The sequence below is a fragment of the Macadamia integrifolia genome, chromosome 4 (assembly GCF_013358625.1).
Source record: "Macadamia integrifolia cultivar HAES 741 chromosome 4, SCU_Mint_v3, whole genome shotgun sequence".
In the NCBI taxonomy this organism is placed as follows: Eukaryota; Viridiplantae; Streptophyta; class Magnoliopsida; order Proteales; family Proteaceae; genus Macadamia; species Macadamia integrifolia.
In genome coordinates, this window is record NC_056560.1 from 7647206 (window position 1) to 7662885 (window position 15680).

Below are 15680 nucleotides of genomic sequence, written 5' to 3' on the forward strand. Positions count from 1 at the left end.
AAAAAAAAAAAAAAAAAGATTAAAAAAATCATGGTGAGAAGATGTAGAGTAAGAGAGTCAATCGGTAGGGCCGAGCCGGGCCTATACCCTCCGTGACTTACCTCCTATTTAAGAAATAAGTTGGTCTCTGTCGTGCTTGGTCGGCTTTCGGGCTTTACCGAGCTTCTCCTAATCAAACTAATAGGGCCTTAAACAAGCTAATGCACCAATAAAGCCTTAAACATTCCTTAATTATAATTGGTTTAAGAAAGTTTAATATGCTTTATTAAATCATCAACACTTTAGAAAAGACATTACATTTACATTCAATAATTCATAAAAATATCAATATATACCCTATACTACAAAAAAAAAATCAAAATATACATATAAACGGTCGGACTAAATGTGTCGCGTCACATCAAGTCAAGCCTGTGAATGGGCCAGGGGGTGGGCACCATCGGACTTATTCTTTGCACCACATACAACCTATTTATGAAAAGGCCGAGCCGGAGCACAACAAGTTTAATAATTGGTGTGAATTGGGCTTTAAATGATCGTATTCGATCGATTCTGTCAGATTGAGCTTGGAATTGACGTGGTTAGTGTAAAGCATGGATTTAGGAGACGCTATCGGTATCGAAAATTGCCAATACCAATTCGGATTGAATCGGATCGACGAGTATTGGTGATTTTTCCTTTGCTTTTTTTAAAAGGTATCATTTTTTACTTTTTTTTACCCCTCAAACGATACGACTAACCGATCCGAATCGGTCAGGGATCAGAAATTGTTCTCAACCGATACCAATACGATATGACCAATATAGCTGATACGATACTAATACTTAGGCACCGTTTAACAACGTCCTGTTTCTGTCATTTCTACATTTATTTGTTCTCATAAACGGAGAAATAACTTAAAAAACATTTGATAAAGTTTTTTTGTTTCACCCATTTCCAGAAACATAAATCAAATTAATTTATGTCGATTTACAATTCTAGAAACGAATTTGAGAGAGAAAAAAGGCCGTTGTGCCCAATAAATCTTTCAATTATTTAAACGTAAAAAGAGACAACCAAACCCTCTCTCCCTTTTGGGCATCTGTTGATATTATTGGGTTTTTTAGTGGTATTATGTCTACAAAAAACGTTTCGAGAAATAAGTTTATCAAACACCAAAATATCCGTTTTTATTTCTCGAAACGTGAAAAACTGTTTCTATTGTTTCTAGACACAGAAACAGCAAGAACGTTATCAAACGATCTGAACAATCCTACGAAACAAACTTTAGTTTATTTGTGTCATCCTTTAGAAAAGGAGAATAAGAAGAAAATAATGATAAACGAAGCTAAATATTTAATCTTAGACTTCCCCTTATATATAATTATTATCAATTAATTATCATTTATTGAATATGAATATATATGAGAGATGTTTGGTCTATGGGATTGGCATTTTTTATTTGGCTATTTGTCTGTCATTGATCTTGAAGTTCAACCAGAAAAAAATGAATTTCACTTAAGCCATTTTTGTCGTCATGCGGTGTATCATGTAATGAAAAAAAAAAAAAAAGATTAAAAAAATCATGGTTAGAAGATGTAGAGTAAGGGTGTCAATTGGTAAGGCCTGGCCTATACCCTCTCTGACTTACCTATTTAAGAAATAAGTCGGTTTCTGTCGAGTTGGTCGGCTTTCAGGTTTTAACTGAACTTCTCATAATCAAACTAATCTGGCCTTAAACGGGTTAATTGTCCAATAAAACCTTAAACATGCCTTAATTATGTTTGATTTAAGAAAGTTTAATATGCTTTATTAAATCATCAACAATTTAAAAAAGACATTACATTTACATTCAGTAATTCATAAAAATATCAATATATACCATCTTCTACAAAAAAAAAAACCAAAAAAAAATAAAATATATATATATATATAAACGGTCGGACTAAATGTGTCGCTTCAAGTCAAGCCTGTGAATGGGAGAGGCGGGGCGGGCGCCATCGGTCTTATTCCTCGCACTGCATACAACCTGTTTATAAAAAGGCCGAGCCCGAGCACAAGAAGTTTAATAATTGGTATGAATTGGGCTTTAAACGATTGCATCCGATCGATTCTGTCAGATTGAGCATGAAATTGACATGGTTAGTGTAAAGCATGGATTTAGGAGACGCTATCGGTATCGGTAATTTCCGATAACAATCCGGATCTAATCGGATAGTGAGTATTGGCCGATTTTTCCTTGCTTTTTTTAAAAGGTATCATTTTTTACCTTTTTACCCCCAAAACAATATGACTAACCGATCCGGATCGGTCATGGATCAGAAATTGATCTTAACTAATACCAATACAATACTAATACGTAGGCACCGTTTGATAACATTCCATTTCTGCATTTTCTTGTTCCTAGAAACGGAGAAACAACTTAAAAAGCGTTTGATAAAGTTGTTCCATTTCATCCATTTCTAGAAGCATAAATCAAAATTTATGTCTATTTACAATTCTAGAAACGAATTTGAGAGAGAAAAAAATGTTGTTGTGCCCAATAAATCTCTCAACTATTTAAATGTAAAAAACGGCAACCGACCCCTTTCTCTCTTTTGGGCATCTGATGATATTATTGGATTTTTTAGTGGCATTATATCTACAAAAAACGTTTCGAGAAATAGGTTTATCAAACACCAAAAAATCTATTTTTGTTTCTCGAAATGTGAAAAACTGTTTCTATTGTTTCTAGACACAGAAATAATAAAAACGTTATCAAACAGTCTGAACAATCATACGAAACAATCTTTAGCTTATTTGTGTCATCCTTTAGAAAAGGAGAAAAAGAAGAAAATAAAGATAAATGAAGCTAAATATTTAATCTTAGACTTCCCCTAATATATAATTATTATCAATTAATTATCATTTGTTGAATATGAATATATGATAGATGTTTGGTCTATGGGATTGGATTTTTTTATGTGGTTATTTGTCTGTCATTGATCTAGAAGGTCAACAGGAAAAAAAATGAATTTCACTTAAAAATTGGCCATTTTGTCGTCATGTGGTAATCATGTAATGAAAAAAAAAAAAAAAAAAAGGGCTAATGCACCAATAAAACCTTAAACATGCTTTAATTATGATTGATTTAAGAAACTTTAATATGCTTTATTAAACCATCAACAATTTAGAAAAGACATTACACTTACATTCAATAATTCATAACTAAATATGTTGCGTCAAGTCAAGCCTGTGAATGGGTGAGGCAGGGTGGGTGCCATTTGGCTTATTGCTTGCGCCGCATACAACGTGTTTATAAAAAGGCTGTCAGATTGAGCTAGGAATTGATGTGGTTTGTGTAGAGCATGGATTTAGGAGATGCTATCGGTATCGGTAATTGCCGATACCAATCCGGATCGAATCAGATCGATGAGTATTATCCGGATCGGTCAGGGATCAGAAATTGGTCACAACCGATACCAATACGATATGACCAATATGACTGATATGATACTAATACTTAGGCACCGTTTGACAATGTTCGTTTTTTGTTTTGTGTTTTCTTGTTCCCAGAAAGGAGAAACATCTAAAAGCATTTGATAAGTTGTTCCGTTTCCCCATTTTAGAAGAGGCAACTGAACCCTTTCTCCTTTTGGGCATCAGATGATATTATTGGGTTTTTTATTGGCATTATGTCTACAAAAAACGTTTCGAGAAACAGGTTTATCAAATACCAAAAAATCTATTTTTGTTTCTTGAAACGTGAAAACCGTTTCTACTATTTCTAAACACAGAAACAACAAAAACGTTATCAAACAGTCTGAACAATCCTATGAAACAAACTTTAGTTTATTTGTGTCATCCTTTGGAAAAGGAGAAGGGATTGGCTTTTTTTATTTGGCTATTTGTCTGTCATTGATCTTGATGGTCAACAAGAAAAAAATGAATTTCACTTAAAAATTGGCCATTTTTGTCGTCATGTGGTAATCATGTAATGAAAAAAAATTAAGAAATAAGTCAGTCTCTTTTGAGTTTGGTCAGCTTTCGGGCTTTAACCGAGCTTCTCCTAATCAAACTAATCAGGCCTTAATGGGGCTAATGTATCATTAAAGCCTTAAACATGCCTTAATTATGATTGATTTAAGAAAGTTTAATATGCTTTATTAAATCATCAACAATTTAGAAAAGACATTACACTTACATTCAATAATTCATAAAAATATCAATATATACCCTATACTACAAAAAAAAAAAAAAAAAAAATTCAAAATATACATATAAACGGTCGGACTAAATGTGTCACGTCAAGTCAAGCCTTTGAATGGTCCAGGGGGTGGGCGCCATCAGGCTTATTCCTTACACCGCATACAAGCTGTTTATAAAAGGTCGAGTCGGAGCACAAGAAGTTTAATAATTGGTGTGAATTGGGCTTTAAATGATCGTATCCGGTCGATTCTATCAGATTGAGCTTGGAATTGACGTGGTTAGTGTAGAGCATGGATTTAGGAGACACTATCGGTATTGGTATCGGTAATTGCCGATACCAATCCGGATCGAATCAGGATTGACGAGTATCAGTCGATTTTTCCCTTGCTTTTTTTTTAAGGTATAATTTTTTTTTACTTTTTTTACCCCTCAAACGATACGACAAACCGATCCGGATAGGTCAGGGATCAGAAATTGGTTTCAACCGATACCAATACAATATGACCAATATGGCTGATACGATACTAATACTTAGGCACCGTTTAACAACGTTCTGTTTCTGTCATTTCTACGTTTCTTTGTTCTCAGAAACGGAGAAACAGCTTAAAAAGCGTTTGATAAAGTTTTTATGTTTCACCCATTTCCAGAAACATAAATCAAATTAATTTATGTATATTTACAATTCTAGAAACAAATTTGAGAGAGAATAAAGGCTATTATACCCGATAAATCTCTCAACTATTTAAACATAAAAAGAGGCAACCGAACCCTCTCTCTTTTTTGGGCATCCGATGATATTATTAAGTTTTTTTAGTGGCATTATGTCTACAAAAAACTTTTGAGAAACAGATTTATAAAACACCAAAAAATCCGTTTTTGTTTCTCGAAATGTGGAAAACTGTTTCTATTGTTTCTAAACATAGAAACTGCAAGAACGTTATCAAACGGTCTGAACAATCCTATGAAACAAACTTTAGCTTATTTGTGTCATCCTTTAGAAAAGGAGAATAAGAAGAAAATAATGATAAACGAAGCTAAATATTTAATCTTGGACTTCCCCTGATATATAATTATTATCAATTAATTATCATTTATTGAATATGAATATATGATAGATGTTTGGTCTATGGGATTGGTTTTTTTTATTTGGCTATTTGTCTATCATTGATCTTGAAGGTCCACCAGAAAAAAACCGAATTTCACTTATAAATTGGCCATTTTTGTCGTCATGTGGTAATCATGTAATGAAAAAAAAAAAAAAAGAAGAAGAAAAGAAAAGAAAAGAAAAGAGAAGAAAAGAAAAGAAAAGAAAAGAAAAGATTAAAAAAAATCATGATGAGAAGATGTAGGGTAAGGGAGTCAATCGGTCAGGTCGAGCCGGGCCTATACCCTCCGTGACTTACCTATTTAAGAAATAAGTCGGTCTTTGTCGAGCTTGGTCAGTTTTCGGGCTTTAACTAAGCTTCTCCTTATCAAACTAATTGGGCCTTAAATGGGCTAAATATGCCTTAATTATGTTTGATTTAAGAAACTTTAATATGCTTTATTAAATCATCAATAATTTAGAAAAGACATTACACTTACTTATATTCAATAATTCATAAAAATATCAATATATACCTTATTCTACCAAAAAAAAAAACTCAAAATATACATATAAACGGGGACTAAATGTGTGGCGTCAGGTCAAGCCTGTGAATGGGCGAGGCTGGTTGGGTGCCATCGGGCTTATTCCTTGCACTGTGTACAACCTATTATAAAAAAGCTGAGCCTGATCACAACATGTTTAATAATTGGTGTGAATTGAGCTAGTCTTTAAACGATCATATCTGATCGATTCTGTCAGATTGAGCTTGGAATTGACGTGATTAGCGTAGAACATGGATTTACGAGATGCTATCGATGTCGATAATTACCAATAGTAATTCGGATTGAATCAAATCGACGAGCATTGCTCGATTTTTCTGTTACTTTTTTTAGAAGGTATTATTTTTTTAATATTTTATCCTTAAAACGATACAACTAACCAGTCCAAATCAATCAAGCATTAGGACTTAATATCAGCTGATAACAGCAGGATATGACCAATATGGTCAATGAATACCAATAATTGAAAACCTGGCGTAGAGTAACGTACATGTTCTTTTCCCACAAATAAAATAAGAACCAAACATTCAGGGCTGTCCTGAGCCATGACAAGCAATCCCATCAAGCGCGTGCGGTCGGGACAAGAAGAGTAGCAAATACACAGGCTGTAGGATGCCATTTGTAATCAATTTAGTGAAAGCGATGGTGTTAGAGGTTAAGAGTCTGAAGACTAATCGAGTCTTGGAAGACTTGTTAAATAGACTTGCGAGTCTGAAACCAAACCTCCAATAAAGCTTCGAGCTTTCAAAGGAGTGGGAAAGGACTACTCGGTTTTGAAAAGAAAAAAAAGAAATCTTCTTTAATTGATGATTGCGTACGTGTATTGATGTCTTTCAGGTCAATGAGCTGTCCCTAAAATCTCCTCCTCCTTTGGAAATTCGAAGACACCAAGAAACTCACAAGGATTTGGCATTTTCTTCCGACCTCTGTACCTATTTAAGGTAAGATTAGCTACCACTTCTCTCTCATTGGATTACTTCTCTTTATTTCTTCATACCCATCTTTATTGCTTCTTCTGCAACTCAATCCAGCGTTGTTCTGCAACATGATGAAGCAACTACGCATACCCATCTTCTCTAGTATTACTGGGTTTCTCCTCCTACTTCTGATCTTGAATTTAAGACCCACCACGTCACAGGAAGTTGGTAAATGATGAGAAACTAACCCAGTTACCTTGTTTGCATATATTATATTTGTTTTAATGTTTCAATGTTTCAATGTTTCAATGAGATGGATTTGCACATAATGTATGATCTTTCTAACTATAATGATGATTTATTTGGTGCAGAGGATGAGAAAGAATTTGATTATTTGGAAGGGAGTAGTAAAGGACCAGAGCACTGGGGTGAAATTCATGAAGAATGGAAAGCTTGTAATAATGGGAAAATGCAATCCCCCATTGACTTGTTGCATCAAAGGGTGGAAGTGGTGTCGGAATTGGGGAAGCTCAAGAGAGATTACAGGACTGCCAATTCAACTCTCAAGAATAGAGGCCACGATATAATGGTTAGCAAATCAAATCACCTCTCTCTAACAGCTTTGGATATATGAATTTCAGAGAAATCAATCTCTGAATGTCACAAGGCCATGAGGAACTGATTGCATAGATTGTAACTTGGAAATAGAAAATATGAAGTTTTATCTGATCACTGGATCTGGATTAATTTGCTGTATTGATGCTTCTTTATGAACTTTATTTGATTGATTTATCCCGAGGGTGGGAGACAGAACACAGAAATGAGGTAGGTTTTAGGTAAAATCTAACTATCTTTTCTCTTCTTTTATGTTTCATGGACACAGCTTGAATGGGAAGGTGATGCTGGGTCAATTGACATCAATGGTACTGATTATAAGCTCCGGCAGTGCCACTGGCACTCTCCTTCCGAGCACACCATTAATGGCAAGAGGTGTTTTAACTTCTCCACGTCTCTCTCTTACATTTTTTTTTTTCCTGTGTGCAAAGATCCCCAACCCCCGAGTGAGGGGGAAGGGGAATTTTATTCATACTATTGAATAGAGCATCACACATCTCTAAAATCAATGAATCGGAATTCGACTAAACTGCATACACGTGAGAGAGATAGCCCTCCTAGCTAGGGAGTCGACCACACTGTTGAAATTGCATGTTGTATAATTAGCCCAACCATCAAAGTTCAAGTGGCTCAATTTGGTGAAAAATTTCTTCAGGTTTGCCGCAGAGCTGCACATGTTTCATGAAAGCTCAAATCTCGGCTTCGCAGTGATTGGAGTCCTTTACAAAATTGGGCGACCTGATCCCTTTCTCTCTGAGGTATGCAAAAACCTCCCAGGCCCTCAATAAAATCCTCTCTCTCTCTCTCTCTCTCTCTCTCTCTAGATTTATATGGATGTGTTGTGTTTTGGGCAGTTGGAGGAAGAAATAAATGTGCTAGCTGATACCGAAAACGAGATTACGATTGGGATGGTTAATCCAAAGCACATAAAGTTGGGTGGAAGGAAGTATTACAGATATGTGGGTTCTCTCACTACTCCTCCTTGCACAGAAGGTGTCAAGTGGACGATCATTAAAAGGGTGCGTACTCTTCTTCCTTCTTATTTTAATTAAACAAATTACAGTCAGAAGGTGCAAGAAGAAAGGATTACAAGAGGGTCAAACCTCTGGCCCAAGTAGTGAAAATGGGTATTACAATAATTCCATTCAAAAACTAAGAAACAACAAAAGAACAAACACAACAACTCCAACTATTTCCTCTCTCTCTATCTCTTCCACCTCAAGTTAGTTCCAGATATTAGATAATGGAATTTCCTTTAACTTACTAGTCTATACTGGATTCACAGGTGAGGACTGTTTCTGCAGAGCAAGTGAAGCTATTACGGAGGGCGGTTCATGACGTAAGTAATTAAGTTTTAAAATCATTGGGTTGATTACCATATGCATGTAGTGTTGCTTACGTGATAAAACTGGTGATGATTTCCTTGCAGTCTGCTGAATCGAATGCAAGACCATTACAACCACTGAATGATCGATTGATTGAGCTCTACGAACCCAAGACTTATCCAGAAAATCAGAAATCACCAAAGCATGAGTGACTTGATTCTTTTGATCTTCTGCATTGGCATATATTCTATAATGCTTGTACATTGAAGAGATCAAACAGTATAATGGAGTTTGGAGAGCTCAATTTTGATCCTCAGATATGCAGTAGTACTCTTCATTCATTTTATAGACAATAAAGGGAAGCTTTCCCTGTTTTTTAATATGGCTGTTGGGCACTTTTTTTTTTTTTCTATGGAAATAGCATTTATGTAGGGAGTACAGAGGGTTTAGAACATTAATGCAGTGAAAATATTGGTGGAGTTCTGTTTACCATCTCTCTCTCTCTCTTTCTCTCTCTCTCAAGTTATTAGAATTTGAAATAAGTTGGTATCAACCGGACCCAGGAATTAGAATTTGAAAAACAGAAGCAAAGATTTCTCAAAATCTATGATTATTTTTAGAATTTTTTATACAATAAACATGAGAACCATGCTGTAACAGATAAGTTTCACCAAAAGAAGGAAATAATAGGAAAACCTAATAAAAAAAGATTATAAAAATCAGCTGGAATTAGGACCGAGCTCAGTTGATTCCAATTCAAATCGGGTGATTCACCTAATCCGATTCCAATTTCTATTCCAATCCCTCTAAGCATGTATGGAGATATGAGTTGTGATAAATATCTAGCTAGGACTAGATGTCAAATTAATTGAAAGAATTTTGGTGATCTACTACTTGACTGCATCACATATCGCATTCATGTGCAGTTGAAGTTAAGACTTAGAACTTGGAACTTAGAATTTGAAGTTAGACTTTAAAATGGTGAAAACTAGACCTTGATTCATATTTATCTTTTCTTCACCTTCTGGAGTTTTCGAGGATGGTGTATCCATATTGCCGTCTTATCCCATCAATAATTTATAGGGGAGAGAGAGAGAGAGAGAGAGAGAGAGAGAGAGAGAGAGAATGATTTTAGGTATAAGTATCTGATTGATTGTGATCGATAGTGATATCTGTTGGATATGAATCGTTTGTATGCCATGGATACCTTTTTTTTTCTGTTAAAAAGAAAGAAAAAAAAAATACTGTTTTGATCCTGTATCGGCCTGAAACATCCAATACATATTGGTAGTGTGACACAGACAACAACCGTGACTTTTCGAAGAAGAAAGAGACTGAGAAAAGAAGGATTCATACAAGTCTAAAATAGATGAAGAACTGAATAATTCAATGTGCATTCTCAATGAAAACTTAGGAAAAAGGAAGGCTGCCTGATGACTGCGCCCAGACACAAGAAGGGTGAAATGAACACTATGCTCACCTTGAAAGAAAAATCACACCCCTGTTGAATGACCCAGTGCACATTGGCGGAGGGGCCATGAAGCGTGACAGAGACTCCCTCCCATGGTCTAAATACACCCATAAATTAAGGTGTCATACAATTCAATCTTTAGAAACCCATTGCACCAATGAGAGGCAAATCGAAGCTTTATCCCTCAACCTTAATGATCTTTATGAATCCATTTGAATTCATTAATATTTGACAATATTGGGCCAATAAGGTTTGGTCTCACGTGTGTCCGTTTGTTTAAACCGACCTAGCCAATTCAATTCAGTGCCTCATTTTTTATGCACCAGTGTCCAAAAACAGTGCTTAAAATTTCTTTTCCTGCAGTTTCTACTTTCTCCTTCCAATATTTGGAGTTTGGAATTGCTTTCTGGAAAATAATTATATCATATATAGCCATGTTATGATCTGTACATTAAATATTGCATCCAGAGCCAGAAAGGGTCTGTGTTTTGGTTCCACTGTATTCGATGCAGTGACATTGTTCTTATTTAAGAGTCCTGTTTCCTTTTATTGTGTGAACTAATATATCTGATCCATAGTTTGTAAATTTGCATATAACTCTGCCAAATTTTTCATTCAATAGAAATTAAGTCACTGTACCTTAAGTCTCAAATTGCCTTTTGATCAGGGTTTGAGAAATAAGGATTGGATTGGTGGGAGTGGTAATTGAAAAACGATCCCAAATCGGGCCGATTCAGATCAGAGTTTCTAGGGCTTTTAGGCAGATTCTTGCCTATTCGAATCGAAATGGCAGTGTCCATTGCCGATTACTCAAAAGCCTGCTTTTGACCAGCCCTTGTATGAAGATATTCATTGCTGTCTTACTCAGGTGGAGAAATATTGCCGGTAACCACTCCCTTTTCGGAGGATGACAAAGAAGTTCATCCTAAATCTATGCTCAACTTCTTTCAAATTAAATTGAATGGAGTGAATAAGGCAAAGAGTTCCCAGGGAATTTGTCCACCATTTTGTACTGTTCTTCTTCTCCTTGTTTTCAACTCTAACTTCCCTGAGTCCTTTCTTAATCCCAAGCCAAAGCCAACTAGCACTTAGACTGGAGCCTGCCTATCAGAAAATGGGCAGATCATGTCAACTATCTATCCAGTCGCTCAGGAGCAACAGCAAATCACGTACAATGACAACATAGAGCACATCTCAGTAGTGGTGTGAAGCAGCCATTTCTCAAAAACCAGCTCCCCTGATTCCAAATAATAACCCCTCAAAGAAGTATTGGACGTTTACTTTTCTCCTATTCCTTTCCTCCAAAGAAAATTTCATCATTCAATGGAATTCATCGTGGCTTCCCACCCATGGAAGAAAAAGGCTCTTCACAAAGAAAGCTTTGATTAAAAAGTTATTATCTCGCCATTTCTGAGATCCCTGATGAGCAGGAAGCTGGGCCTCCTTGTGTCTGCCTAGTATTGTATGAATTGCAGCTCAGGCACTTGTGTGCCACAATATGGAAACAGACCTTGGAAGATGTTCCACAATCATTGCACAGGATCCACACCTAATCAGTTACAACAAGAAATTAGTTAACAAACTTGTTACCATATTTAGCGTTGTAATTACAAAATCTGTGCATTTATTGTCCCTTACCATCTTGTTTTGATATATTTCGGGCATCGGTGTCGAGGCAATCTACATTGATTTTCAGCATGAGTTAGAAATTAACATTTTAGATTATAAGCATATGCCTACACAATTCCAAAACAGATTTTATATATCATAAATGTACCTCCTTATCAAGTCTTTCCCACACTCTTGACATGTCACAAACAGATTTTGAGCAAACAGGGCATGTGAACCTGCGATCAATATGAAACATCAAGCTTTATTTTTCCTCTTTCAAGGGAACAAAGAAGCAAACACAAGTGAACACAAGATAAAGCACTGGGTCTCCTTGGCGAAATACTTACCGTAGGTGCCGCACCATCTCGTTCAAACAGTCCAAATGTATTGTGTGTCCACATCCTAAGGCAGTAATCTCTTTTGTTGAATCAAATATATACTGCATACAAATTATGGTAGAATTCAGGTCTCTGAGAGTCCCTTTTATTTTCTTAATAACATGTTTGCAACTCCAGAAATAAAATTTACGTGTTTGCAACTCTAGAAATAAGACTTATAAACAACAAAGACAACCAATTGAAAGTCTGAAAGGAAAGGGATGACAGAGAGTTTTTGTTTCCTTCTTTCAATTTTCACCTCAAAGCAGACCGGGCAGTTATGGTGCATTGCTCCTTCCACGCATCGATGTGAATCCTTCAACAACATCGAATAACAGCATCCTGAGGCAGGAATTCCAAAATCCCCAAACATCAATTAAACTACAAAACATGATGGAGAAATCAACTCCAATTAGCATTAGAATAAGGATCATTTTAACTTACTGCATTTATTACAGTGGAAGAAGTTCTCCTGTCCTCCAGTTCTGTAACAGCGACAAACAATATACAAATTGGTCAGAATTCATTGAAAGCTTAGGTTAATAATTCCTTTAGATGTTAGGAGAAAAATATTAACCTGCAAATTCCACATTGGTCACAATGATATTGGTTCTTTGAGACCTGGCATTGGAACCAGCTCGCTGAGTTAAAAATCATTTATATGTGCAAAACAAGTCGAAGTTCACATAAGAAGCTCTTTGAAAGACTTACATCATCATCAAAGAACTTGCATTTTTCACAGAAGTATTTCCCCATGCAAACCCCACAGTTAATACAATTTTGTTGAATCTGAGAAAGAAAAGAAAAATGAAGATCAATCCCCAATCACAATTTTCATCCATGAATTATGTGCTCAGTTTCCAATGAAAGATAATTAAGTGCCTATCAAAGGAACAATGGCACAAATGTGACAGTGATAACCTGGTTAACAGGATCTAACCCTAAAACAAGTTATTAAGGTGAAGATATACCTTATCATAACTAGGTACCTTTTTACAAAATTCATGACTTCTACAAGATTCCAAAGAACATGTGCAAACCAAGAAAAAGAGAAGAAGAGGCTAATGTGATTCCCCTGTCCCCAACTACCTCCCAACCACAAAATAACAATGATATAGTTGAGCCATCAAAAGTGAGAAAAAGGAAAACAACAACAACAACAGTAATAAATTTACAATATTTTTATCAAAATCAGGATATTTGTCACTCATATATGATTCAGATATAATCAGTACGTATTCAAATGACATAAAAGAGGAAGATGAGATTAATCATTTACTCCTACAAAACATTTAAAAGAAAAAAGAATGTGAAAAACTAACATATTTCACTTCATGGCGAGGAAGTTCATGTCTATCCAGCGGATCAACTTCCATCGAGTTCTGTTTCAAGATATCCATCAATAATTCAATATAAATAGGGGAAAAGACACACAAAAATGAAAAAGATCAACCCCTTATTTTGGTAAGGTTCAAATTAAAAAATAAATAAATAAAAAATAATAAAAAATAATAAAAAATAAAAATAAAAATAAATAAAAATAAAATCTCGACCTTAGCTTCATTATGGCAATGCCTGCAATCAAAAATCTTATCGCAGCAAGGGGCTCTGATTTTACATCTCCTTCTGTAATGTGCACACCTACACATCCAATTGCGCTCAAAAATAAAATTCAAATAACCACAAAAAATTAAAGGAAAAAAAAATGAGAGAAGTGATAAATACCCGAAATCTCCAGATCCAAGCTCCATCAATGATTCGTCATTCTTACGGGATTCAATAGATTCAGATGCCAGAGAAAATTGGTTCTCGATATCGCTCGACATTCTCTTGATCTCTACAGCTTAATTTCTTCTTTAGCTGAGCAGCAACAAACCCCGAAAAATCAACGGGGAATTAAAGGAAAGAAAAGAACCCCCAATTGAAGTTGAAACAATTTGAGGGTTTCAAAATATAATTTATAGATCTATCGCTATCTCTATCTCTATCTCTATCTCTATCTCGTGCTGACGAGAAAGCACGTCAGAAATTTCGGAAAATTAATGGAGGAAATTTCTTAGCGAATCAGTAAAATAAGGAGGAGAAGAAGAATTGAGCTTCTTATAAAAAAAAAAAAAAAAGAAGAGGATTGAGCTAAGAATGACCTGGTTATGAACAGGCGAGGTAGCGAAATTCTACCTGTTTTTTCAGTCTTCCCTTGTAAAGCTGGCCTCGTGAAGGACTGTGGAAAGCGAGTGGTCGTGATTCCCGAGATAGATAGACAGAGCGACAGAGACAGAGAGAGGGAGAACCCATTTTTATAACTACCGGGTCGGTGTTGGCGGGAAAACCCGCGTGGATCCAAACCTAGTATTCGAAGATACTGAATTACGGTTTTAGACCTAATCTTCAATCGTTTATCTCACCCCTGATCGCGGGTTATCGGGTATTTTAAAGAAGGTAGTGGTTAGACCAGTAAATAAAGTCGGACCTGACTGAGCTGGTGTTCGTTGTTCGATGAATCATTGAACAATGAACCTGACCGGAATGGCATGTGATTGAGACGGGGGGAGAGAGAGAGAGAGAGAGAGAGGAGTGGATAGGTACTGAGAAGGAGCTGACGAGGACTGGGGCCCACAACACGTCAACCAAACGAACTTTTGTGTAATGGGGCCAGTGGGGGGGAAACCAGTGGGAAGAGGCTATTCTCATTCGGTCGGCTCAGCTCGGCTCGGTTTGGGGTATTATGATATTGAATAAATTGTTTGGTCAACTGAGCCCAGACCCAAACCAAAACCAATCCAATGACAAATTGAAACAAAATCAAAATGAATGTAAACTTAAATCAAAATTTCTTTATTGATTTGATTTCAATTTTATTATTTTTGTACTAAAATCAAATCAAACCAAACCAAACCAAATCAACCGATTAACACCCCTTGCTTTGCCTAAGGCCCTGGCGATCAGCAAGTGGCTGCCCTCAAATGCCTTTTAAGTGTTCAATAAAGTGAACCAATCACTTTCTAGTTTTCAGCAACTGCGGACGTGGCTCCATCTCAAGCCGCTGTGGACAAAAATTAGGCGACTTTTGAATATGTGAAATTGTAAAGGGAAAGCCACTGTGGGTAGGCCTGGGCTAAGGTTTTAGGTCCCTACATATATCGATATAACGTATGTAAATAATAATGTAATAACTTTTTTGGTAAAAATATAATAACTTTAATAATAATAATAAAACAGGATTAACCTTGTCTAATCTTAAAATGACAAAAAATAGGAATTACTAGTATCAACCAGGGGTTAATCCAACCCAACCCAACCTAACCCGGTCCAGCCACCCCAATCAAGATTAATTAGAGTACGATAGGATTGAGTTGATCTAATTAAGGGGACTTAGGGTTGGATTAAGGTTTTACAAATTCAGCCCAATCCAGATGCACCTCTAGTAATAACCACAAAGTAACTCTGAAATGACGATTCTCTTGGTTTAAGAAAGATGAAATTTGATTTGTTTATAATTGAATATTAATATGAAAAGAAAAACCCTATTAAAAATAAGTATATCTTCTAT

General features: G+C 35.8%; 2 protein-coding genes across 2 annotated transcripts; one reads left to right on the plus strand and one right to left on the minus strand.

Annotated features, from left to right (window-relative positions):
• The first annotated feature begins 6500 nt into the window (after nt 1–6500).
• LOC122075968 (alpha carbonic anhydrase 7-like) lies at nt 6501–9163 on the plus strand. The gene is made up of 8 exons (XM_042641205.1): nt 6501–6755; nt 6846–6959; nt 7103–7320; nt 7615–7721; nt 8002–8104; nt 8201–8365; nt 8632–8685; nt 8776–9163. Exons 2-8 carry the CDS (start codon nt 6860–6862, stop codon nt 8881–8883), a joined length of 855 nt encoding a protein of 284 aa, XP_042497139.1. The 5' UTR covers nt 6501–6755; nt 6846–6859; the 3' UTR covers nt 8884–9163.
• Nucleotides 9164–10728: 1565 nt separating this feature from the next.
• LOC122075295 (E3 ubiquitin-protein ligase RZFP34-like) lies at nt 10729–14248 on the minus strand. The gene is made up of 11 exons (XM_042640266.1): nt 13856–14248; nt 13684–13771; nt 13453–13512; nt 12842–12952; nt 12708–12751; nt 12575–12615; nt 12390–12472; nt 12101–12192; nt 11920–11989; nt 11781–11822; nt 10729–11691 (listed from the first exon to the last, which is right to left on the minus strand). Exons 1-11 carry the CDS (start codon nt 13954–13956, stop codon nt 11539–11541), a joined length of 885 nt encoding a protein of 294 aa, XP_042496200.1. The 5' UTR covers nt 13957–14248; the 3' UTR covers nt 10729–11538.
• Between the last annotated feature and the right edge of the window lie 1432 nt (nt 14249–15680).